The 24373-nt window shown below is 59.5% G+C and overlaps 8 protein-coding genes across 8 annotated transcripts; 5 read left to right on the top strand and 3 right to left on the bottom strand.

Annotated features, from left to right (window-relative positions):
* The first annotated feature begins 46 nt into the window (after positions 1-46).
* Positions 47-3692, top strand: TRAVEDRAFT_164836 (histone acetyltransferase ELP3). Its single transcript, XM_008038450.1, has 11 exons — positions 47-166; positions 219-454; positions 505-575; positions 626-788; positions 841-965; positions 1024-1104; positions 1157-1558; positions 1633-1756; positions 1824-2102; positions 2156-2237; positions 2290-3692. Exons 1-11 carry the CDS (start codon positions 142-144, stop codon positions 2364-2366), a joined length of 1665 nt encoding a protein of 554 aa, XP_008036641.1. The 5' UTR covers positions 47-141; the 3' UTR covers positions 2367-3692.
* Positions 3693-4043: 351 nt separating this feature from the next.
* Positions 4044-5693, bottom strand: TRAVEDRAFT_118484 (uncharacterized protein; the record flags this gene model as incomplete). The annotated part of the gene is made up of 2 exons (XM_008038449.1): positions 4044-5391; positions 5446-5693. 2 exons carry the CDS (start codon positions 5691-5693, stop codon positions 4044-4046), a joined length of 1596 nt encoding a protein of 531 aa, XP_008036640.1.
* An 836-nt stretch (positions 5694-6529) lies between these two features.
* TRAVEDRAFT_120206 (uncharacterized protein) lies at positions 6530-6820 on the top strand (the record flags this gene model as incomplete). The annotated part of the gene is made up of 1 exon (XM_008038448.1): positions 6530-6820. A coding segment is annotated over one exon (291 nt), but the record flags the coding sequence as incomplete, so codon positions are not given.
* A 17-nt stretch (positions 6821-6837) lies between these two features.
* TRAVEDRAFT_27875 (uncharacterized protein) lies at positions 6838-8474 on the top strand. The gene is made up of 3 exons (XM_008037887.1): positions 6838-8202; positions 8254-8385; positions 8451-8474. The coding sequence occupies exon 1, from the start codon at positions 6844-6846 to the stop codon at positions 8044-8046; it is 1203 nt and encodes a 400-aa protein (XP_008036078.1). The 5' UTR covers positions 6838-6843; the 3' UTR covers positions 8047-8202; positions 8254-8385; positions 8451-8474.
* A 214-nt stretch (positions 8475-8688) lies between these two features.
* Positions 8689-12425, top strand: TRAVEDRAFT_106255 (ATP dependent helicase; the record flags this gene model as incomplete). Its single annotated transcript, XM_008038447.2, has 10 exons — positions 8689-8987; positions 9041-9298; positions 9355-9878; positions 9932-10098; positions 10152-10761; positions 10814-10872; positions 10926-11233; positions 11296-11638; positions 11678-11888; positions 11950-12425. 10 exons carry the CDS (start codon positions 8689-8691, stop codon positions 12423-12425), a joined length of 3255 nt encoding a protein of 1084 aa, XP_008036638.1.
* Positions 12426-13002: 577 nt separating this feature from the next.
* Positions 13003-14860, bottom strand: TRAVEDRAFT_27874 (uncharacterized protein). Its single transcript, XM_008037886.1, has 4 exons — positions 14696-14860; positions 14414-14646; positions 14266-14337; positions 13003-14207 (listed from the first exon to the last, which is right to left on the bottom strand). Coding segments are annotated over exons 3-4 (717 nt in total). The 5' UTR covers positions 14268-14337; positions 14414-14646; positions 14696-14860; the 3' UTR covers positions 13003-13492.
* Positions 14861-19617: 4757 nt separating this feature from the next.
* On the bottom strand, positions 19618-21130 carry TRAVEDRAFT_70662 (uncharacterized protein; the record flags this gene model as incomplete). Its single annotated transcript, XM_008038446.1, has 10 exons — positions 19618-19657; positions 19720-19758; positions 19879-20228; positions 20285-20344; positions 20420-20437; positions 20498-20612; positions 20671-20741; positions 20793-20821; positions 20871-20907; positions 20972-21130. 10 exons carry the CDS (start codon positions 21128-21130, stop codon positions 19618-19620), a joined length of 918 nt encoding a protein of 305 aa, XP_008036637.1.
* A 1114-nt stretch (positions 21131-22244) lies between these two features.
* On the top strand, positions 22245-24123 carry TRAVEDRAFT_45456 (clathrin adaptor mu subunit; the record flags this gene model as incomplete). Its single annotated transcript, XM_008038071.1, has 11 exons — positions 22245-22253; positions 22303-22332; positions 22391-22425; positions 22492-22623; positions 22682-22812; positions 22868-22962; positions 23022-23151; positions 23210-23447; positions 23507-23740; positions 23798-24032; positions 24109-24123. 11 exons carry the CDS (start codon positions 22245-22247, stop codon positions 24121-24123), a joined length of 1284 nt encoding a protein of 427 aa, XP_008036262.1.
* Between the last annotated feature and the right edge of the window lie 250 nt (positions 24124-24373).

Here is a 24373-nt window from a genome sequence, read left to right as displayed (position 1 = left end):
CTTGCCGGTGGCTGCAACTTTGCAACTTTGCTCCCGACGCTCATCTCGACGCCCGCCTCCACACCAAGCTGCTCATCGGGGTACATATAGAGCATACACAACTGCACCAAACATATCGGAGGTACGCGTGTATCGGCGGACATGGTGCAAAGGACAAAAACGGAGGGTGAGCGCAAAGTTCTTGGGCCGCCCAGTTCAATGTATTTAGCAGCATACAGGCCCCTCGCAGGCCGAGCAACTGCTGCGAGTCACCTCAGGCATCGCTGCTGAACTCATCAAAGCACACGATGCGGGCACCACTGTCTCTCTCAACGAACTCCGCGCGAAGATGAGCAAAAAGTATGGCTTTGGCGGCGTTCCGCGTCTAGTCGATATCATCAGTGCAATTCCGGATGATTACAAGAAAGCCTTGTTGCCAAAGTTGAAAGCGCGTCCGATCCGGACAGCCAGTGGGGTATGTCCATCATCTTTGTGCGGTACGAATATGCTCACCGAGGCGTCAAGATCGCAGTAGTAGCGGTAATGTGCAAGCCCCATCGGTGTCCGCACATCGCCATGACTGGAAACATCTGTGTGTGCGTAAAACTACACGCCGTCCTGAACTGCTGATTTAATTTGCCTCTAGGTATTGTCCAGGAGGGCCCGACTCGGACTTTGACTACAGCACCCAGAGCTATACTGGATACGAGCCGACCAGTATGCGAGCTATCAGAGCGCGGTACGATCCGTATGAGCAGACACGAGGTCGAGTAGAGCAACTCAAAAGCCTCGGGCATAACGTCGACAAGGTGGGATCTAATGTCGCCCGTGTTGGCCTTTTTCACTTAATATATTGCGCAGGTCGAATTTATTGTCATGGGAGGCACGTTCATGAGCATGCCAGAAGAATATAGGAATACCTTTATCGCCCAGCTTCATAATGCCCTATCCGGCTATACCGGTCTCGACGTTGACGAGGCAGTACGGTAGGTTCAATGTTTCGCCCGGCACGCTCCCTGTGCGCGTATTGAATTGCTGCGCCAGGTACTCCGAATTGAGCAAATCCAAGGCGATCGGCATCACAATAGAAACGCGGCCAGATTACTGCCTGCGGCCACATCTCAGGTAGGCTGCACCCCGTCTGCTTTCATTTCGGCGTAACTCACCGAGTTCCTAGTCAGATGCTGCGATATGGCTGTACTCGCCTGGAAATTGGCGTTCAGTCTGTCTACGAAGACGTCGCGCGTGATACCAACCGCGGCCACACCGTGCGCGCTGTGACCGAATCGTTTCACTTGGCGAAGGACGCAGGGTTCAAGGTCGTCGCACACATGATGCCGGACTTGCCCAATGTCGGCGTCGAACGTGATCTCGAGCAATTCAAGGAGTACTTCGAGAACCCTGCATTCCGCAGCGACGGCCTCAAAATTTACCCCACCCTCGTCATCCGCGGAACTGGCCTGTACGAGCTCTGGCGCACCGGACGGTACAAGAACTACACGCCCAATGTGCTCGTAGACGTGGTGGCCCGCATTCTGGCGCTCGTGCCACCATGGACACGGGTGTACCGAGTGCAAAGGTAAGTGTCCGCGGACCGCTCCGATCACCCCGTCGTCCCCGAGCGGTATGAACCACGCTAAACCGCACAATCAGGGACATCCCGCTTCCGCTTGTCACGAGCGGGTGCGAGAACTCCGGGAACCTGCGCGAGCTCGCGCTGAACCGCATGAAGGACTTCGGCGCGGAGTGCCGAGATGTGCGCTTCCGCGAAGTGGGCGTACGTCCCTTTTTTGTTTCATCTCCGGTGCTTGTTTTGCGGCGCTGACCTTGGGGGTCTTCTGCAGATCCACGAGATCCACCACAAGGTCCGCCCGGAGTCCGTCGAGCTCCTCCGGCGGGATTACGCCGCGAACGGCGGCTGGGAGACGTTCCTGTCGTACGAGGACCCGGAGCGGGATATTCTAATCGGACTGCTCCGGCTGAGGAAGTGTTCGGAGGAGGGCACGTTCCGGCCGGAGCTGGTACGACGGGAGGAGGGTGGATGTAGCATCGTGCGGGAGCTGCATGTGTATGGAACTGCGGTCCCCGTTCATGGCCGGGACCCGACCAAGTTCCAGCATCAGGTATGGGCGGCCTCTGGAATACGCAATGACACCATTCTGACCGCTGGTTGCAGGGTTTCGGTACCCTGCTGATGGAGGAGGCCGAGAGGATTGCCCGGGAGGAGCATGGTAGCGTGAAGCTGGCCGTCATTTCTGGTTAGTGCATAACACTAGCCTCGACAGCGGAGATACTGACCGGTCTGTGCAGGCGTTGGCACTCGAGACTATTACCGCAGGCTCGGATACGAATTGGATGGGCCGTACATGAGCAAGTCGCTGTTGTAGAGTATACATCGATCCCTGTAGTATTACATGTCCGTCTCCGTAGTGTATCAGTCCGCGAACACAATGTACCCCTAGCAATCAGTCTGCCCCGTCCTGGTCCCCGTCTCCGTCCCCCAGCACGAACGTCTGGAAGTTCGGGAACACGAGCTCCTCCTCGACCGTCTTGCGCACCACGTCCTGGATAAAACGCTCCACGCGCGTGACGTTCTTCAGAACGTGCTTGTCCGCCTGCCCGATCTCGCTCTCGATGTATATCGTCGGCAACAACCGCTGCCCGATGGGCAGCGGCTTCCCCGGTCGCGCACTCCCGAGCGCCTCCTCGTCCGTCTCCGTCGGGGTACCCCCCGAGGACGGCGTGTCGCGTTTCGGGCGCTCGCCGCCCAGCGGGCCATACGGGTCGAGCTCGTCGACGATGCACAGGTGCACGCGTTTTCGCTCCCCCTCGTACGCGACGACGACCTCCCCGTTGAAGAGCAGGCCCGTGACGGAGAGCTTGATGGGCAGGGACATGAACATGGGGGACGGGTAGTTGATGAGTAGGGATGTTGTGAGGGTGATGCGCAGGTTCGAGTGCCAGGTGATGTGCGCGTGCAACTGTAGGTTAGGGTGCTGAGGAGGTGGTGGGGGCGGCGGCGCGGATTCCTGTGGCGGGGAGGGGGACGGGGAAGGGGATGGAGAGTCGGACACGCCGGCCTGTGAACCAGCGTCCGCTATACGCTGCGACTCGCGCCGCGCCGCTATCGAGGCTGGAGGTGCTGCGGACATCGCAGACATGGCGGACAGGTACAGTGAGGGCGAGGGGTACGACGGGCGGAGGTCCGCGAGGCTCGTGAGCGTAGGGCTCCAGATATCCCTCGGCGAGCGCAGGAACGGCGTCGAGTGCAGCATGTCCATCCCGCCCATCCCGGGACCTATCCCGTAGCGCATGTGCGGAGGGAGGAGGTGATACGCGGGCCCGTCCTCGACGCCCTTCCCGCGCACGGCCTTGCGCGAGACCCACTCGAAGTCGTCGTCCGAGAGCTCCGCGGCCGCGGCGCGCGCGCGGCCGTCCTCGTCCCCCTCGTCGTCGTCGTCGTCATCGGCTTCAAGAAAGTCACGGTAGATGTCGCGCATGTCGACGAGCTCGACGTCGGGCGCGCTCGAGCCGAAGTCGAAGGAGGTGACCTCTATGGGCCCGATGAAGGACGGGCGGGAGGTGCTGGCGAGCTGCCGGTTGATGAGGTCGACGAGCGTCGCTGCGAGCGACGAGTCCAGTCTGCTCCATTCGAGGTCTATGGACATTGCATGTGCAGAGGTTTTGTGTATACAGCAGTGCTCAGATTCAGAGGTACAGCGGGGTGCAGGCACAAGAGTGAAGTCTAAGAAGCGCGCTACCGGCTACATGCAAGATTCCGATCACACCAAGAGACGCCGGCCAAGATCCTCTAGTTCGCGCACGGAGTGAGCAAAAGGTCAAGGGTGATTACAGCGAAGTCAGATATCGTAAATACTCTAGGTCTCATGCTATCCTACGCGGGAATAGGTCCTGAGCAGACATGGAGGGAGCGTCGTGCGTAAGGCACCAGGATAGTTGTGCGAGGAGCTCTCGTGATGTTCAACTGTCTACGGCAATACGGGTGGGGGTATATCATGTACGCCGGTTCGTGAGCTAGACTTGTCGTAGGGTAATTGTATGTATTACTGCCGCCGTTCGGAATAATGCGAATTGTTTAGGGAGGACGGCGGGGGGTGCGCAGGGGTGGGGATGGGGGAGGGCGTCCGAGACGGGAATGGAGAGCCGTACGGAGCGTTCAAGTAGCGGTTTGTGTCCAGTGTTTGCCCGAAGTGGGGCTCGCTTTCCGGTCTCTCCGAGGCCACTACGCCGAGCGCTGTGGCGAAGGCGCGCGGGCTACCGAACGGCGATGGCCTCTTCTTTTCCGACGAAAACTGTCCTAGGATAGGCGCATCGGGGCTGACCGGCGTGCCCGGGAAAGATGGTGGTTGAGACTTTCCGCCGGGCATGACGCTCGTGATGGAGACAAGCTCCTTGCCAGGAGGCTGGTTGTACATCCATGTCGCGACGAGCACGACGCTGGAGCCGATCACGAACGAAGGGGTGATGTGGAAGCCGAACAGCGCGACAGAGGCGAGGAAGGAGAACACGATGGACAGACTGGTCGCGAAACCCTTGAGGATGTTGTCCGAGTATTTGATCACAATAGCCGTGATCAGCCCGCCGAGCACCTGAATGCTGACCGTCGCCCATGCCCAGCCTCCGAAGTTCCGCAGCATGTTCGCCCAAATTCCGCCGTGTGCAGGGTGGTAGGTCTGGAACAACAGGGGGAAGATGGCGGGGGGAAGCGAAAATAATGATAGTTGGACGTTGCGGACCCAAAGATCCGCCTTGGAGTTTTTGAGGACCATCTCGAAGTACACCCCTGCAAGGCCGGAGGTGAAGCATGCTGCGGTGACCGCACCGAACCCCTTGAGTGGGCTCATGATGTGGATGTGAAGCGGCGCGGACTCGTGCGCACTTCCCACAGGCGTGTTCGCGGGAACTTCCCTGGTGCCGATGGTCTGGAGTTGAACGATGGCGACGCCGGCGGCCAAGAAGAAGAGGGATATCCACTTCGACGACGACAACCTTTTCCGGAGGAGAGCGACGGAGAACGCGGCCGTGGTAAGGATCTTCATCTGGTACGTCACTTGGAAGGTCGCGACCGGGAGGTTGCTGACCGCGACGAACTGCAGCGAGTTCTGCACGACATAGAGCAGAGCGGGGATAGACAGCTTCCAGCAGTCGGGGCTAAAAATCTCTTGACAGACCCTCCGAAGCGCAAAAAACCAGCCGGCGAACCCGAGATGGCTGGCGTCCGACGCGTACGCCACGCGCAGGAACGCGATGACGAAGGAAATTGCACCCTTGAGCATCTCGTTAAGCAGGACTGCCGTGGCGGGCGAGTATGACTGCGCGGCGGGCGCGGACACTCGAGATTGATGCATAACGATTGACAGCGCTGCATTCTGGACAGCAAGCGTGACCAAGCTACGCGAATTCGTAAAGACGTGCAAGTAGGCATACGAAGGCAAAATCACGTACGAAACGTATTTCAATGGCAAACCAAACACAGTGGGTCCCTTGCTGTCTCCACCGCTACTACTCGTTGAAGCAGAGGTAGGCGAAGGAAGAGGCGAGGTGTCGATGGGTGTCAAAATCGGCGTCAGTCGAGGACTTGACCGGACGGACTGTGGTCTTGAAGCTGCAGGGTCGTCGAGAGATATGGTAGAGATGTTGCGGACCGTCGGGTATGGACGGTGGTACACATCTGGCGAGGACGGCACCGACATGCCGAGGGTAGAGACTCTGCGCGTTGGGCGGGTGTCCATCGGAAGAGCTAGCTTCGGAGGAGACGACTAGCTAGGATGGCAGAGGCCGCAGGAGAGAGCAGAACAGCGTCGGAGCGACAGCCTGCGCGCAGGGGAGGTCGTCGTCGTCGTGGAGGGTGGAGGAGGAAGCGAACCACGGGCGAAGGAGGGACGCCCCCGCCCCCGAACTGGTGCGTCCATTCGCAGGCGCTTCCAGGCGTCGGCTCTGCCAGAATTCGATCCCTCCGCCCGCAAGCGCCCGGCTGCGCATGGCGCACCGACGCTCGCAAATCAATTTTCCGCCCGCTCGCAGTTTGCATTGCGCGACCGCGTCACTCGCACTCCACAGTCGCTATGATACAACACCGGATACTCGTAGCGAAACACTAGAATACATACAGTACATGTAACGAGCCCCCCATTTCCTACGCGCAACGCCAGCGCAGAGAGCCCGACTCCAGCACAGTGCCTGACGATAACTGCAAGAAGGCACAATCAGTCGATGGCCAGCGGAAAGGTTGATGAACCGACGGAGGCCTCAGCCTCGCCTTACACTCTCCATCCGCACCCTACGCACATGAGTGAATATTGGACAAGCCAAAGGTTGTGGAACCGTGCCGCACCACCGACAACCAGGCCTGCGAGACCCAGCTGCCATGGCGCAGAGGCTCACACATTGTGGGTGCGTTATGTTACCAGGTTTTTCGTCATCGGCCTCCGCGGTTCATCATCACAGCGCACAGGAAGGACTCACAAAAGATATATTGCTCCGACGCCCGTACCAAGTACAAGTAGGTAACAAAGGGGAATGTAGATGAGCTCCAGGTGATCCTGCGTCCTCGCCTCTCAACCAGAGGGAGAAGCATTCAGCAAAGATTGTTTTTGAGACATCCGGCTTCTTCTTCGACGTTTGTCTGGACCGTCCAACCTACGGGAGAGCAGCGCCGGTGAAGGCAAGCAAAGGACAGGACAGCAATTTGACGTCGGTGGTTTTGAGCCAACCAGCGGCGCGTGCACGTCCATTTATATGGCGCGCCGATCTTGTTTGGTCGGCGATTGAACCGTTTTGCGGGTCCGCCTTGCGTCCTTCGCGAGCGCCTAGCTGCTAGCACACCGGCCTCGTACAGTCTTCATGGCTACCCCGCCGCCGTCCCAGTTCGCTGCCCTCCTGCGGCGGTCAAAATTCGCGTCTTTCGACCCCCAGATTGGCCAGGTCTACACCACATTCGACGGACACGCTGCGCGCGGCAACTTTGGCTTGAAGCGGCCGCTCGCCATCCGCCGAAGGAACGCGCACATCACTGTCCAGGCGATCGACTCTCGAGAACAGCAGACAGTATGGCGGAGTGCGGAACAGCAAAATAGGTGGATCAGGATGTGGGATGAGACAGGGGCGACGCCGACGGAGATCAAGGCCAATGGTATGTGGTCGATGAGGTTGGGGAAGCTGGGCGAGATCGAGTTCTCTGTGGACTCGGACTTGGTCCCGCGAGAGGAGGAGACGAAGAAGACCGACCCGGATGCGGATGCGGACGTTGACGCAGACCAGGCACGTATTCCGGTCGACGCGGCCGTGAAGCCACGGATGAGCCAGGCTACGCGCAACGTCGAGGCCATGTCGGACAAGGAGTTCAACTGGTACCTCAAGCGCCTCCGGGAGCTCCGTCCTGCTTTCCGTGAATACTTGGACAAGCACGGGAAAAAGGTGTCTTCGGAGGAGGAGCAGTCTCTCCTCAACCGGTCACTGCATGCCGCGGGCGACGACTTCAAGGAGTTCCTCGCCCACAAGGCCTACGTCGACTACCACGCTCCTCGACCTCGTCACATCGAGCAGCTACCCCATCGCTACGCTGGTCTGAGCTACGCACGCTCTACCCCCTTACAAACCCAGCTCATCGTCAAGCCCCACGTCGGCCGCATCCTCTCCAAACAAAACGACAACTCCTCTGTCGTTGCAACGGCGGGTATGACCGCGAAGCTCACTATCGGCGACCGCGGAATCGACACCGCTCCCGCGACTACCTTCCGTTTCAACCATGTGCGGCTGGACGCTGCGCCTGCCACGGTTGGCGTCACTCCGGAGGGCCTCGAAGGGGTGAAGATGGTGACAACCGTCCGAATCGACTCGGACGTCACGCGCGACCTGAGGGCCAATCCTCATCCACCGGGCTCGAAGGAGTACGTCGCGCACGTCGACCCTATCCACCGCACCGCGGGCATGACCACTACGCCGACTACGGAGCCGAAGATGGGTAAAGTTAACAGCAAGGAGACGGCCGGCAAGCTGTTGCAGTCTTTGGAAATTATCAGAGGGGTGGGCACATTGGGGCGGTAAGCAAGCCAGGAGTAGGATGGGGGCTGCAGTTACGGTCTACTATACTACACGGGCTTGTCATAGTGTCACCATTCGTCTTAATGCTTCAACCACGTTCCCGTCCACCTCGGCGAGAGCCTTTTCCGCCTGGGGCCGCGTAATTTCGAACTCTTGCACCTGCAATGGACATGTAGACGAGAGAAGAGACTCAGATACAGCACTACTTACGAGGAGATCGATATCCTCGGCTTTATACGGGCTAGGCGGAGCCCTCGCAGGTTTGGGGTAGGGTTTGTCGAGGCGAAGGGTACGGAACACTTCCTCCAATTTGCCCTTGGAGTAGGAGTGTCCGTCAAGAAACTACGAAAAAGACAAGAAGGTGAGCATTATTGGCAAGAAAGATCGCTGCACGAGAGCTGTCGTACGTTTGCGATGACCTCTGGCTCTGGCCGGCCGTTGCTTCGTAGACTCGCCATCGGAGATGCAGCAAGGTGTGTCCTAGTAGGCGCTTGTGTCCTTGCCCGATCGTGCGCCGGACACGTGGTAGATAACCATGTGGCACCCACGTGGGGTTGATCCCCGACTAAGCAGAGCACAGACTTGCAATCGTCCTTCTGTTTCTCGTTCTCCTTCGCTCTCTCTTGTACTCTCCTGGGGCTCACCATGGACACGTTTGAAAATTTCCAGTATGACTCTGCCTCGTCTTATGGCGGGGCCATGAGTGTCGTGGACGACACCTCTTCTGTCTACACCGTGAACACAACCACAAGCCAAAGTCGCGTTCCGGATCTCGAAAACCTATCTATTACGGACGATCGCTCGTTCACCTCATCTCCAAATGGCCACTCGCACGGCAGCCATGGAAAGACTCCGAGCAGAGCCTCTCTTGACGAGGACTTCGACGCGGTCCTGGACGATCTGAAGGACGAGGGGCAGGTTGATCTGCCTCCACACGCCTGCAGGTGAGTCAGCTGCGGTAGCGGTATGGCTATGTACTGACCACGGAGCCGCTAAGTTACTGCGGCATCCATTCGCCCGCATCAGTGGTGAAGTGCCTCATCTGCTCCAAGTGGTTCTGCAATTCTAGGGGCAATACCTCCGCGTCGCACATCGTCAATCATCTTGTCCGCGCCAAGCACAAGGAGGTCATTCTCCACAGTGAAAGCCCGCTTGGGGAGACCATTCCGGAGTGCTACAACTGCGGCAGCAAGAATGTCTTCATGCTCGGGTTCATTCCTGCAAAGAGCGACACAGTTGTGGTCCTGCTCTGCCGGTGCGTCCATATATATCCACGTTAGCCACTTATCCCTCTAACTGACTTCCGCCTAGACAACCGTGTGCGGCCGTGTCGAAAGACATCTCGTGGAACCCCACTCTCTGGGCACCCCTCATCGACGACCGTTCGTTCCTGTCGTGGCTCGTCAAGCCTCCTAGCGAACAGGAGCAGCTTCGGTCTCGCCAAATTTCCTTCCAGCAGATCAACCGACTCGAGGACTTATGGCGGGAGAATGCGAACGCCACCCTTGATGATCTAGAGAAGCCGGGCGTCGACGATGAGCCCCAACCCGTCATACTCCGCTACGAAGATGCATACCAGTATCAGAACATCTTCGGCCCGCTTGTCAAGATCGAAGCTGACTACGACAAGCGTCTGAAGGAGTCACAGACACAGACCGACATCACCGTCCGCTGGGATCTGGGTCTGAACCAGAAACGTGTCGCTTGGTTTGGTTTGCCCAAACTGGAGAGCGGGGAAGTCCGTCTTGCGGTGGGCGATGAACTGCGGTTGAAATACAATGGAACGCTGCACAAGCCTTGGGAAGGAGACGGCCATGTCATCAAGATCCCGAACAGTAAGATATATTACGATGATATGTGTATGTATACTCACTATATGCGCCTTCAGATGTGTCGGACGAGATCGGCCTGGAGCTGCGGCGCTCTGAGGGTGTTCCTACGGAGGTCACGCACGGCTACACCGCTGACTTCGTATGGAAGTCAACCAGCTTTGACCGCATGCAATTAGCAATGAAGACCTTTGCTGTGGACGAGAAGAGCGTCAGCGGTTACATCGTGAGTGTTCATCATCTTCTGCGCCATACAATAAATCTTTATCGTGTGTACAGTATCACAAGCTTCTGGGACACGAGCTGGAGCCGCAGGTTCTCCGAACCCAGATGCCGAAGCGGTTCTCCGCCCCCGGCCTGCCCGAACTCAATCATTCCCAGATGTTCGCTGTCAAGAGTGTTTTGCAGAAACCACTAAGCCTCATCCAGGGACCTCCAGGAACGGGCAAAACGGTTACATCCGCTTCCATTGTCTATCATCTTGCCAAAATGAACCCGGGACAAGTGCTCGTCTGCGCGCCTTCCAACGTCGCCGTCGACCAGCTGACCGAGAAAATCCACGCTACCGGGTTGAAGGTCGTGCGGCTGAGTGCCAAATCCCGCGAGGCCCTGGATTCGTCGGTCTCCTTCTTGACACTCCATCAGCAAGTGGCGAACAACACGACCCACGTCGAGCTGCAGAAGCTCATCCAGCTGAAGAATGAGCAGGGCGAGCTGAGCTCTAACGACGAGCGGAAGTACAAGGCCCTCATTCGCCAGTGCGAGAAGGAGATCCTCGGTGTGGCGGATGTGATCTGCTGCACATGCGTTGGTGCTGGCGACCCTCGGCTTAGCAAGCTCAAGTTCAGGACGGTTCTCATTGATGAGGCCACTCAAGCCGCGGAGCCTGGTACGCACTGCTTTCCTATTTCGTAACGCAAATTACTAATTGTGGTAACAAGAATGTATGATACCACTCATCCTCGGCTGTAAACAGGTGGTTCTGGTTGGAGACCATCAGGTCAGTGCATGGAGCACAAGGTCGCGATGCCGTATTGACGCAACCTTGATTAGCAACTCGGCCCCGTCATCATGAACAAGAAGGCGGCACGCGCGGGTTTGACACAGTCGCTCTTCGAGCGGCTGGTCGTCCTGGGCAACCGGCCCATCCGTCTGCAAGTGCAGTACCGCATGCACCCGTGCCTGTCCGAGTTCCCCTCCAACATGTTCTACGAAGGGACGTTGCAGAACGGCGTCACTGCTCCCGAGCGGCTCAGGAAGAATGTCGACTTCCCGTGGCCCGTTCCGGACACCCCCATGTTCTTCTATCAGAACCTGGGCCAGGAGGAGATCTCATCGAGCGGAACGTCGTTCCTGAACAGGTGGGTACCGCGTTCATTATGCGTTACGTATGCACGCGGACGGGTCTAATATCCGCTAAAAGGACCGAGGCGTCTAACGTCGAGAAGATCGTCACGAAGTTCTTCAAGTCGGGCGTCGTGCCTAGCCAAATCGGGGTCATCACGCCATATGAGGGGCAGCGCTCCTACATCGTCAACTACATGCAGTTCAACGGCTCGCTCAAGAAAGATCTGTACAAGGAGATCGAGGTGGCCAGCGTCGACGCGTTCCAGGGCCGAGAGAAGGACTATATCATCCTGAGTTGCGTGCGGAGCAACGAGCATCAGGGCATCGGCTTCCTCAATGACCCCAGGCGACTGAACGTCGCGCTCACGCGTGCGAAGTACGGCGTGGTGATTCTCGGGAACCCGAAGGTTCTTAGCAAGGTGAGATCCATTTGCGTTAAGTCCGTCAGCTTGGATTAGCTGACACGCCTACAGCACCCGCTCTGGCACTACCTCCTGACACACTACAAGGAGAAGAACTGCCTGGTTGAAGGGCCGCTGAGCAACCTCCAGCCTAGCATGATACAGTTCAGCAAGCCGAGGCGTACGCTAGTGAAGGCGATGGACCAGTTCCGGCGACATGAAACCAACGCAAGGGATTACCTCGGCACTGGCGGAATGATGGGGGACGGTGCGTCCGAGTGCCATCTGAGTTCCGCTTCTTGACGTCAACTGACATGAAGTTAATATAGGCCGGAGATCCGGGACTCCCAGCCGCTTCGATGCGAGTTTCTACCGTACCCACGATGCGCTGGGCTACATCCCTTCCGACGCCCAGTCCCTCCGCTCTCAGGCCACATACTCATCGGGCATTCCCATGTTTGCAGCCGCCGGCCCGTTCGGCCCGGGCATGCAACGCCAGAGTGGCGCAAAACGGAGCACCTATGGCAGCTACGCAAGCTCCATCATTTCGCAGGATGCTGGTCCAGCAGGCACGGACACCTCCAGCGTCGTTGGCAGTGCGGTCGGCGCATCGGATCGCCCTGGGGGCATGGCGTACTCGCAATCTGATAGATTGCAGCGCCGCTCCTCCTTCTCCTCGACCGCAGGCACTTCGGACATGGGCAGCCTCTCGCAGTACGACTACAAGTCGCAGGACGATGGCACCGATCTAGACGACATGAAGTCGCAGTACACCGGAACCCAAAGCGGCGTTACCGTCTTCTAGTGCCGCACCAGGGATGGTCGTCAGGCGAGCTGCCTTTGATGGTCTGCCTTCCCCGGGTTATCAGCCCCCCGCGGCCGAGCGGCGTGCCCACTGCGCGCTGCAGCCTCGCATCTTGGATCTACCCCTGTGGTTGTCGGGCGTTGTGTGGGCGCCGATTGGCCGCTGCGGCCGTGCCGCGGTAGCGCAGGCATCCTGACCGGTGTCCTGCCGCCAGACCCGTCCATCTGGTCTCTGCAAGCGTCCCGGACGCCCACACAGGGCGCGCGCCCGGTGCCTCGTCCCGCTGGCCTGGTGATGGGCGTGATTGATGCGGGCAGCAGCTTTCCTTTGACCCTCCAACCTGCCGCGCCCGCCCATGTCTCCTCTGCATCCGCATGCCACCATGTTTAGCTCAGTCCCAACATGAACTCCCCCGCCTGCCCTCGTTACGTGCATCGTTGTGTAGGTTATATGACTCCATGCTGTGCAATATATGTGTGTATGACTCTCGTACAACGGTTTCCGCGCGTGAGTGGGTGGTCCGGGGCTACAGTGGGCAGGCACATGTGATGGTAGGAGACTCGAGTACAATGCGACATGAGTGCGTTCTCGACGAGATCTGGGGTATATGATACAGTTTGCAGGAGCGCGCGTAAGGTACGGACCACAGGATGCTCATGATAATAAATAGGCGACGGAGAAGCTTACGACGACAGGGGCGCTGACAACCGAGCACCCTAACCCCGTGGGGCCGGTATTGTATGTGGTACAGTAAGTAGACGGTGCAATATAGTTCCGCGGGCCTCCAGGTTCAGGAGTGATCCTGGGCACGAATCGTTAGATTGATATAGACGGCACGGCGCGCTGGCGGCGCCGCGCCGACTGTTGTCACGCGTGCCCACGGTGAGACGCGGACGACTCCCCGGAGGTGTCCTGCCCGAGCGAGCGGCTTGACGAGGACGAGGACGACGCGGACAGGGTCGACGGACGGCTCGGAGCGCGCGCAGCGGGCGGTGCGGAGGGCGCCGCAGACGGCTGGCGCGGCGCGGGAGCAGACGCGGGGGCGGGGCGGGGAGGAGAGGGGGACTCTACACTTGGACCGGACGCCGTCGTTGCAAGTCGACGATGTGGATACGGAGGTGAGGGGATGCTTGGGTGAGTGCGGTGGCCGGGCCTGGCGGGGGCGACGGGCGCAGACGAGGGCCCGGCGGCGGTGTCGTCTGCGCGCTGTGATTTTTTGGCCCCGGCCCCGGGCCTGCCCCGCCGCCAGGGGGCGCGTGGTACGGCGTCGTGATCTCCGCGAGCGAAATGGAGGAGCGCCGGACGGACGGCGAGGTACGCACGCTTGGGGAAATGGCACGCGCGGGCGAGCGCGGTGACGGCGGCGGGAGGTGCAGGGCGCTTCCGCCGATGGATCCGGGGCGCGCGGACGCGCTGGACCCAGGGGGCTGGTGGTACGGCATCGTTGGACTCCGGCCTGCGGTTGAATGGGGTGGCGGAGGTGGGTGTGCATGGCGGTAGTATGGGGGCGGCTCGCCTCTCGCGGGCGAGCGCGGAGAGCCTGGTCGCGGCGCATATGGGCTAACGGATGTAGCACCATATGCCTGGTAGGGCATTATTGCGGTGCCGTGGACGGGCTCCGCGGGGTGTCCCGATGTCATGGGCATCGTTGCCGACATGCTGGGCCGTCGCGAGGTGGGCGCGGGCGGGGAGACCCCAGGAATCCCGCGCAGAACTGCCGCCTCGAGATCCTGCATTCGCGCCTTGAGCTCGTCGAACTCGCTCCGGGTGACGTACTTCTCCCTAGAAACGCGAGCACGGCGTCAGCGCACCGATGGCTTCGGACAACAACGAGACTGACATGGGTTCGATTACGTGCCATTGACACTTCGCCTGCTCGCCGCGGCGCACGCAGGGCCCGCACGGGTTCGCCCTAAGAAGGCCAAGGCGAGGTTTAATAGTCAATAGAACGCACGGCTGGCTCGAGGGTGGCGGACGTGATCCCGCACCTATCGCATTTGATCTTGCGCCGTTTGCACTCTGCAAACCCAATCGCGCGCGGACATGAGACCGGGAGATGAAGGGTGATAAGCAGGCACGATGGTCGATGCGTCAGCATGCGCGCGGATGTGACAGATAGGCTAGGGGGCACCTGTGCAGCTCAGAGCCTGACGGCGCCGCTTCTGCTTCTGGCGACCTTGACTCGTCTCCGGGTCAGAGTCCTCTGGTGCGGGGCGCACTCCTGTGCAGAGGTCAGCGGATGTGCTCTCGGGTGGTACGGATTCGCGCACCAAGACTACTCGTAGATGCCAAGGGGTACGTCGCGCCCTGCATGTACGGAGGCGAGCTAGCTCGCGGGGGCGGACGCGACGGTGGGGGCTGCATGGACGCGTGCGCGAGCCCTGGGTGTAGATGGTGGATAGGAGGAAGGGTGGTGTGCGAACGGCTCGATGGCTGACTGGGACCGGCGGCGGGAGCAGTCGCGCGCTCTGGAGGGGAGGGCATGCGAGAGCGCGACGAGACCGGACGGCCGGCAGGGAGATGCGGCGAGTGGTCCGGGTCCATTGGGAAGGTGGGGAGGAGGGGGTGGTAGGTAGTGTGAGCAGGAAGCTGAAATAAGGTGGTTGGGCGGAGAGGGCGGAAATGTCGTGGTCATAGAGACGTCTGAGGTACAACGCGTCCGGACATGCAGACAAGGATATTTGTATTGGCGCAGCCAATATAAGCAGAGCCTCGTGCGGGGAGAGAGACGGACTTGGCCGCAAGAGGCACTAAAAGGGCGGTCTATGTCAGAGCGCGTCCGGGCAGATAAGATGTTATCGACTGGCCTTGTGCGCCGAAATGAGGCTACGCAGGCTCCGGGGAGTGTGCCCAGGATGGACTGAGCAGGAGAGGTCTGCGCATGCGGGTGATGGGGCAACGCTGGCACCGGTACACCTTGCTTGACAACGTCGCCCCGTGATGTCTGACTGGAATCCGAGCGGCGCTGTCTCCGGTCAAACTCTCCAGGGCCGGACACAGCATACGCACACCCGATTGCCACATTCCTCGGCGAGCGGGCGGGGGAGGGCACCCCCGTCCGACGCGCCGGACGGGCCACAGCCATGAGTGGGAGACCGAGTCGGCAAGCGGTGACGTTCGCGGACGCTAATTGCGCGCGCGCCCCTGGCGGACCTGGCGGCTGGGTCCTGGATAAGGGCGATGCATTTGCATTTGCGTTTCCGTTAGCGTTTCGCGTCGGAGTCGGGGACGAAATAATAAACTTTTGGGTGGGCCGCGCACCGAGCGAGGTCCGAGTCCGTGTCCGCGTCTCCGCTGGGGTGTGAACGGGCGTGTGCGGTGTCGGCACGCACCGAGGACGACGGTCAGGAGGAATCCGCGCTATCTCCGTGGCTGATCGTGGGCCATATCCGGCACGGTGGACGAGAAAAGACGGGTGGGTGTGTGCGTCTGGCAGGCGATGGAATCAGGCAGCGCAGCGGGGCGAGCGCGCGAGGGTGATGCTCGCCAAGCACGACGGACCTACAACCGATCTAGAGGAATTCATCAATTCAGCCAGCCTAGTCGTACGCGCATATCTCCGTCCAAGACGATCAGCGTCCGCGCGCCCGTCCCCGAGCACGGCATGTGTTTCCAGCATGCTCCCAGCCCCAGCGGACCCTCGTCCCGCATCGATAATCTCCGTCTCTCCGTCCCCTCCTCCGCCGTCTCTCCATTCGTGCGCCATGCAGCAGCCCCCTGCCCTCCTCCAGTCACAAGGCGGTCCGCGAACACCCCGCTTCGGCAAATCAGTCCCTCGGGCAGCTCGCTGGCCATTTCAAGCACGCACAGGCTGACAGCAGCCTGCACGGCATTACGCCGTCCGTCTCCATGATCCGAAGTCGTGCCCGCGCCAACGCAGTCCTAAACGCTCCCTCAAATGCTTGACGCGGACCGCCGAGCGTCGCGCATCCGGCACACCCGCTGCGCTGCAGAGCACGTCCCCATATGTCAGCCTAAACGGTCTTTCTGGCAGCGGCACTCACATCGCTAGCCCAGCGTCCCACGGCAGGAGTATGTGCGGTGCTGCCTCGGGTGCGTTTCACGCTGTCCACTTCTCCTGCGGTTACTCTCAAATTGACAGATGCGAGTTGCAGCCTCGCCACAAAAGTTAAAAATGCATTCCGAGAACGAGCGGGTGCGAGAAGAAGCGCACAGGCGCCCGTGCCCCACCGGCCTGCCCACGGCCACGGCCCTCACCCAGCGGCTTTCCTCGGCGTGAGCATCGCGCCCTGTTCTCTGCAACACAACGGGAGAAATACCACACCACGACAGCTCGAAGCGGCAGCAGTTGCACCGTCGAACTCCGTCCGACCGCCAGCCTCCTGTGCTCAGGACGCCCGAGTTCTGCTCGCTTGACCCTTGCTCGGTGACCACTCAATCAGCAGGGTCGAGGTATCGCGAGTGCCGCTGCCACTTCCGTGACACGCCTCTACCACCGTGCGTGGCAACCACCACAGGCCCTTGTGGCAAACCCGCTATTATTGGTCGGGAGACTTGCACGCCCACATGGTGGTTGCGGACAGTCTACCGTCTTTTCACGCCTTCACATCGCCCCCAATGACTCGGTAGGTCTCCGTCCGCTGTGAACGCCGCCGACGGGGCTGACTACCGTAATCTCTCAGTCCCTTATAATTAGTGACAGATGCCCTTCGTCATCTCTCGTCGATGCCCGGATAACCAGACTGCGCACGGTCATACGTTGAGAATTGCCGTCATCCCATGCATCCTCCGTCCACGATGGATCTTCTTCGTTCGGCGTCTGCACGGGCACCGTCAAAAGCATGTGTCGTGCTGAATTCATCCGACCCATAGTACGGGCACCAGGGGCCCTTTCAGTCGCAGAAAAGCCGCGGAAAGGGGGCGGTATCTCGCGAACGCTTTGCCCCCGTCGAACACCGAAGGCACGTCTCCTCAGCATTCTTTTCTCTTTCTTGCGACATCTGTATGGACCAGGACACATGCGTACCTCACATTCCTACATTTTACAGGCGTGAGACATCAGGGACAACTGTCCGCTTCTCGCTAAATGGCCGCATCATACACGGGCGCCCGATGGACCTTCCCTTCACAACTTCCTACGTTGGAGCATCGCCTTGGTGTTGGTGGCGTCCTCTCGTATTCTGGGAACGCGAAATGTCGAGGTATGTACGTGTATTCTATCTAGTGCATGCCGAGTGATGGACGCCCGGTACATGCTGCTTCGCCACAACGCATGGGGAATGGGCGTATGTGGTTCATCCCTTCATCGCCCCTGTCAGATTGCCTAGCGCAGCATGCAGGTCTCAGAACTGAGAACACGCGCAAACCTCTCATGCGGGCGTGCTCAGCACACCATTCCCCAAGTGAGTCCGCGAAATCTGTCCGCTGTCCCCGTCAAGGTCCCCGGCCTACTGACGCATGGCAGACGTGACGGGAGAGAAGGACTTCTACCGTTAATCTCCACCTTGTCCAGACGCCCTGCTTAGGGAGGCCCTGCACGATTTCGACGTTAGAGCGCACTTTAGCTCCTGCTTCCATTCAATGCCGAGGTACCGACTTTCGCCTGGATCCGTCTCGAGTGCCGCCGCAAAGTCCGGCCGTACCTACATACAGATCCTGCGAGAGCCCCTGACCCGCACGCCGGCGGCTCCCCAGGGCGCGTCGTGCCCGTTCCCGCCGTATCGTCCGCGGGTCGATAGGCCCAGAGGTCCGATTGTACGTATACGCCATTCACTCATGACGCGTTGCCGACTTACGTCCCTGCGCCGCCCGCCCGCGTTCGCACACTCATTCCGCCTCGCGCCCTGGGCACCCCCCGCCGCCTGGCCCGCCACGCAGTGCCTAGCGGCTGATAAAATGCGCCCGGACAGCCAATATCAATTTCCCCATCACCCGTCCTGAACGGACGCCCCGCCGCGACGGGACGGGCAGCCTGCCCCCGCGTGCGGGGTGTCGCCATGTCAGCCCGTGCGCGCACCCCGTCACGGCGTCGCACCCTCGGGCCGCGTAGAGCGCTCTGGAGTGCGAGGCGGTGCGCCCCGGTGTCGTTCCCAATCTGGCTTTCGTGCGGAGCCGCTAAAATACGAGCTGCGCCGTTCGGAGTTGGGGCGTCGCAGCTGCGCGGGCCCACGGGCGACCGCGCGGGCGCAGTCGATCCATGCCTGCCACCACTGGGCACTGGAGACGCGGGCGCGGGGCCGCCGTCCGATGGGCTCGGTGCGTGAAACGCCGCCACACGTACGGAGGCGACACGGAGCACGGACGGTGGCCGCCAGCCGGCGTATACACGCACGGCCGGGCGACCGCAGCGTGTTTCGCAGCCTCGCAGATCACGGTGTGCGGGCTGCATCTGGCAGGCCGCGCCTACGAGGCCATCATGTGCGTACCCCGCTTGGAGCGAGGATGGGCCGTGGCTCTGGGGGCGGCGGTCACGGTGCGTGGAGGTTTGATATATGGCACGGCGTAGCGGGGGCATGCGACCCCAGCCGTATGTTTCGGGGGGCAGACTCCCAGGCGAGGGCGCTGGGTGCGGGCTACGATCTCCCAGGGATGTCGGCGAAGAGCCTAACGCGTTGAACTGTGGACTCGGGAGGGCAGGTGCGTACCGGGCGGGTGCCCCGCACCTGAGTCCCTGGCTAGCTCGGGGATTGGAAACTCTATCACAGCCGCCGCGTTCGTCCGTAGGCAGCTTCTTTCTGCGCTTCAGTTGCTCAATGTAATGGAGGTGGAGAATATGATGAAGTGTCGGCGGCTGCTAGCCTCGCGTTGCGCACATTGATATGAGCTAGTGGCGCGGGAGGGGGTGTGCACAGTCCGAGCCTGGCCCGAGCCCTGTCGGACCGTTGATGGTGCTGCGAACCCCGCCGGCGTCAGGGGCGTTGGTTATACGGACCCTGCGGTCGCCCAGAGGGACAGAACGAGAAAGGATGTCGTCTGCGCTCTCCGCGGAGAGCGCGCCTGGGCGCGGTTCGCACGCCAGCTTTATCTCCGAGCAACAGCGGCAGAACCGTGCCTTGTTTTTATAGACGGCGACAGGCATCAGACGGGTACCATACAGGACGGGCGCGGGAGGCACAGGTTGCAATACAACCGCTGCAGCGCGTCTCCAAGAATTATCGTCCGGCGACCCGATAACAAGGCGCATGCAGTATTGTATTCTCGTACTCATGACGCCCCGGCGGCACTGATACTACTAGGCACTCAACGTCGTCGAGATGGCGTGCGCGAGAATGCTGCACGGTCGGCGTGATCAGCGGCGGCAGCGAAGAAGGACAAGGCACCGAGAGACGCTTACTTGTGCACCGTAAAGAGCGGGTGCAGAGAGTTGAGCCAGCTGCGGGCGTGAACGCATATTAGCCCCGATCGCGTGCCGTGCCAAACACCGCTCCCGTGCGGCAGCAGCAACAGCAGCAGCACTAGAGCACCGACGTCTGCGGAGAAGCGGCGCACTTACAAGTAACTCGACACGGGTGCGCAGCCCGGAACCTGTGTCGTGGGCGAGGGCGTGCCGTTTTGGTAGGCTTCGCAGAAACCGGTGCTGTTCACGAAGCCGAATGTCTGCGCGTTGTCGAGGAGTGTGTTGAAAATCGGGCGAGTGTCGAACACGGTAACTTGGTCGAGGTCGGGGTGCGTCGCCTGAAACTCCCGGACACGCGCTGTGAGCTGGGTGTTGTAGTCCGCCAGAGCGGCGGTGATTTTAGTAATGGCCTGCTCGCCCTGCACGAGGATGAGCGGCGCGCGGTTCGTGGGCGGGACGGTCAAGAACAGGAAGGAGCGTGCCCCGTCCTTGTACAGGATCTCGACCTGCCGGAGTGTCATCAACCAGGCGCAATGATAACACGCTCAAAAAGGGGACGAACTTGACTGAAGAGCCTGTTCATCAGGATCCGGTGGAAGTCCGACTGCGACGTGATGTTCGTCTGCGATCGAGCACGTCAGGGTCCGTCCTGCACGATTGTGCGGCTCATGGGCCGGCGGCTGCTTGGATTACGCACCGAGGCGAAAGAGTTGCCCTAGCGAGACGCAGCGAGGATGAGAGATGCGCCGCCGACATCACAGTGCGCGGTGCTTACGACATCATTAATGCCTATCCAGAAGGCGAAAAGGCTGTTCGAGCTTGCCCACCGCGCCCCGACGGGTTTCGGGGCGAGGATGTCGTGGAATTGGGTAACCTGGTCGACAATCGACCTGTGAGATGATGTCAGCAGGGTCCCCCCTCAAACCGCCGGCATTCGTTTTGACGTACAGCACCGTGGGCAGGAACGGCGCTACGAGAGCGGCGTCGATAGTTGCGCCGCCCGAGGCCAGATCGAATACCTCGAGGGTTCTCTCAGGATCGCGATCTCCGCGCGGGGAAAGCTACCATACCTTCGTGTCGGTGACGTTATACGTTCCGCCTGGGAGGTACTCAGCTCACGATGCGCCGTAGGAGCGGTGAAGACTAACCGAGGAACTGTACCCAATTCGGGCCGTTGGAAGAAGTCTAGCACAGGCGGAATGAACGACTCGTGAGAATGTGGTCGGCGTTCGACACGGCTTGCACCCACAAAGTCCGGAACAAGGGAGTCGACGCCGGCAGAGATGTTGAAGCCGTCGGTCGTGTACGAATCGCCGAACGCGAAGAGGAACTTCGTGCTTCCCCATGTGAGCTTGGCGGAGACAGCGGAGACAGTAGATAACAGAGCAGCAGCCTTCCCGAACAGCATTTTCGTACAGCACAGCGCGGAGTCGGGCACAGACACTAGCTCGTGGAGACGGAGGTAGGTAGCGAGGCGTCTTTGCAACGTGGAGCACCCTCTCCGCCCGCTTTTATTCACTGCTCGTTGGAGAGAACGCCGATGATACTCCATACAGCGGGATGACGGGGCCCGGCGGAGTGCACATCACCTCCGAAGGTGGTCTCGTGTCTGATCTAAATGGGACTGAGGTGAGAAGGATCAGCGTGGTTGACGAATGGACGATGCGAGAACGCTGCATGTGTTGGTGCATTCTCGCGGTTGCATTTGGGGCTGCACCCAGTGACCGACTGCGTGGCCGTAGTAGAACTGCTGTCGAGAGCCAAGTGGCTCTCAGCGGTGAGCTCGGAGACCAGCATTAGCACATCTTGGTCATTACCCCGGCACCCTTGTACGTAGTCGCGGCCGCAGCGATATAGTGAAGTGTGGTAGGACGATCTTCTTCGTAGGTGGTATAACAGGACCGCTGACAATCCTCCTAGATGCCTTACACGGCGGGTCACAAAATATCGCGTTTTGGTCCGGGCCAGATTTGGGGCCTCGGAGGCGGTTTTTGGCCCGCGCCGTGTGTAAGTAAGGCATACGCTCCAAGAGACTCGGTTCGGTCCAGGAACTGTGTAAGGCCGTTCAAACCCCAGAAATTTCGCTCGACGCGACCCCAAATCTCGTCCTGAATAAGAGTTGGTCCGGGTGTGTGTAAGGCATCGCGCATCCAGAAAGCCCTTTTTGGTCCGGGCACTGTGTAAGGCATCTGGGAAGATTGTCAAGGGTCCTGGTCTGACACATAATTACCTGCACGACGCTGGCAGCCCCGGGAAGCCGACCCGAAAATTCAGTCAAGCAGATTACGAGCAAGGGGCGCAGCAGCAACAAAGCAATATCTGATAGATGAGGAGGAGGTGGTGGTTGTGGTTGCGGTGCAAGATGTCCGAGATCCCGGCTGGCGAAGGTTTGGCTGCTGGCGCCTAAAGTGCTTATTCCCACGTGGCTTCATCTGTTATGGGCGCCTAACGCACAGCGACCAAGGCGGGGAACGCGACGTGCACCGCGGCCGACCCTCCGACCATCATCACCTCCGACCGCCATGATCTCGGTGGGCACATAGACGCATAGGAGAGGGACCGTACTCACTGGTTGTGCAGGGCTTCTTCATCTTCAACCAGAAGGGCGAGGTATGCGCAGGTGTCATCGCATCTCGGTCTCCCCGGCACTTACAGTCTGCAACTCCAGGTCCTCATCTCACGCCTATATCGGACGGACCTGAAGTAGGCGGAAACAGGATTTGCCAAGAAGTGCAGATTCGATGCTCAGACCAACCCATCTCTTCACAGGCGTTCTATCGCAGACGTGTTCAGGATACAAGTTGTCTCGAACAGCGACGTCCGTTCACCCATTATCACCCTTGGCTCAACAAGCTTCTTCCACGTACGCATAAACAATCTCTACGTTGTTGCGGTCACGAAGTGAGTTGCCATATCCTCCGCTGTGTGTCTCCAAGTCCGACCGCACATCCCATCCCAGGTGCAATGCCAATGCTGCCCTCGTATTCGAGTTCTGCTACCGCTTCATCTCAATAGCAAAGTCCTACTTTGGCAAGGTCGACGAGGAGGCCATCAAGAACAACTTCGTTCTTATCTATGAGCTCATTGATGGTGCGTGTAACTACACATGTATAACCGTTCCTCTACCCACCCCGCTACGTGACAGAAATTATCGACTTTGGATACCCCCAGAACAGTGAAGCCGATACCCTGAAGACATATATCACGACGGAGAGCGTGGTAGCGTCCTCTATAGCTGCGGTCAGTAATCCCGCATATGTCACCAGCGTATGTCCTCATTTGTAGATATGGACGTACAGGAAGAGTCATCGAAGATCACCACGCAAGCGACTGGCTCAACAAGTTGGCGGCGGGGAGACGTCAAGTACAAGAAGAATGAAGCATTTGTTGACGTGGTCGAGACTGTCAACTTGAGCATGAGCGCAAAAGGTGTAGTGCAATGCATTAGCACGCGCAGCAGGCTTTCTAACTTTTCACGTTACCATAGGCACAATTCTGCGTGCCGACGTGGATGGTCACATTCAGATGCGTGCATACTTGTCCGGGACACCGGAATGCAAGTTCGGCCTCAACGACAAGCTCGTAATCGACAAGAACGAGCGTACTGGGGGCGACGCTGTTGAACTTGACGATTGCCGTTTCCATCAGTGTGTTAGGTTGGATGAGTTCGACTCTAGTCGTACAATCAGTTTTGTTCCGCCAGATGGCGAGTTCGAGCTGATGAAGTGGGTTTACTTCCCCCGTCCCGGAGAGAGGCTTGCTTACGCGCCCGTGATGGCAATAGGTATCGGTCAACAACGAACGTCAAATTGCCCCTCAAGGTCATTGCCACGGTGAACGAGATTGGCACGACGCAGGTGTCTTACGTGGTCGCCGTCAAGACAAACTTCAACAACAAGCTTTCCGCGACGAGCGTCATCATACGGATACCAACACCTCTCAACACAACGAGCGTCGACTGCAAAGTTGCACTTGGGAAGGCGAAATATGTGCCAGCCGAGAACGTAGTGGTCTGGAAGTAAGTACTCCCCTGGCATATATGCCGGTTGGCAGTTTTGACGTCGTTGCCCCCTAGGATACCGCGAATACAGGGAGGACAGGAAGTGACGTTCTCTGGAACAGCGAAGCTGACAAGCACGACCAACCGCCAAGTCTGGGCGCGCCCGCCGATCGACGTCGACTTCCAGGTTCTCATGTTCACCTCGTCGGGCCTGATTGTGCGCTTCTTGAAGGTGTTCGAAAAGAGCAACTACCACAGCGTGAAGTGGGTGCGCTACCTCACGAAGGCGAGCGGGTCCTATCAGATCCGGGTACGTCTATCCATCTTATCTCGACATAAAAACTATGTACTAACTTAACGTAGTTCTGAGGAGAGTGTTTGTATAGTACGAAGGACGGTAGGCGGCGGCGACGCATCTCTGTACGCTTTGATTTATGAATGCTTTGTATACGGTATAGTCGACGTAATTGTTCGAGCGTACTTGCGGATTGTGTTCAGGACATATCACTCAGCCTACCCATTTGATACACCACGAAGCTAGGTATAACGCGCTCGTCGTTCCCTCAACTGGATGCCGTTACAAGCGGCACCGATCTGCAAATCCACGCAGCAGTGTCAAGCTCGTGATCGATGACGCGTCCCCTCGCCTTG

The sequence above is a fragment of the Trametes versicolor genome, assembly GCF_000271585.1.
Source record: "Trametes versicolor FP-101664 SS1 unplaced genomic scaffold TRAVEscaffold_4, whole genome shotgun sequence".
NCBI lineage: Eukaryota > Fungi > Basidiomycota > Agaricomycetes > Polyporales > Polyporaceae > Trametes > Trametes versicolor.
This window is presented reverse-complemented; position numbering and strand designations above follow the sequence as displayed.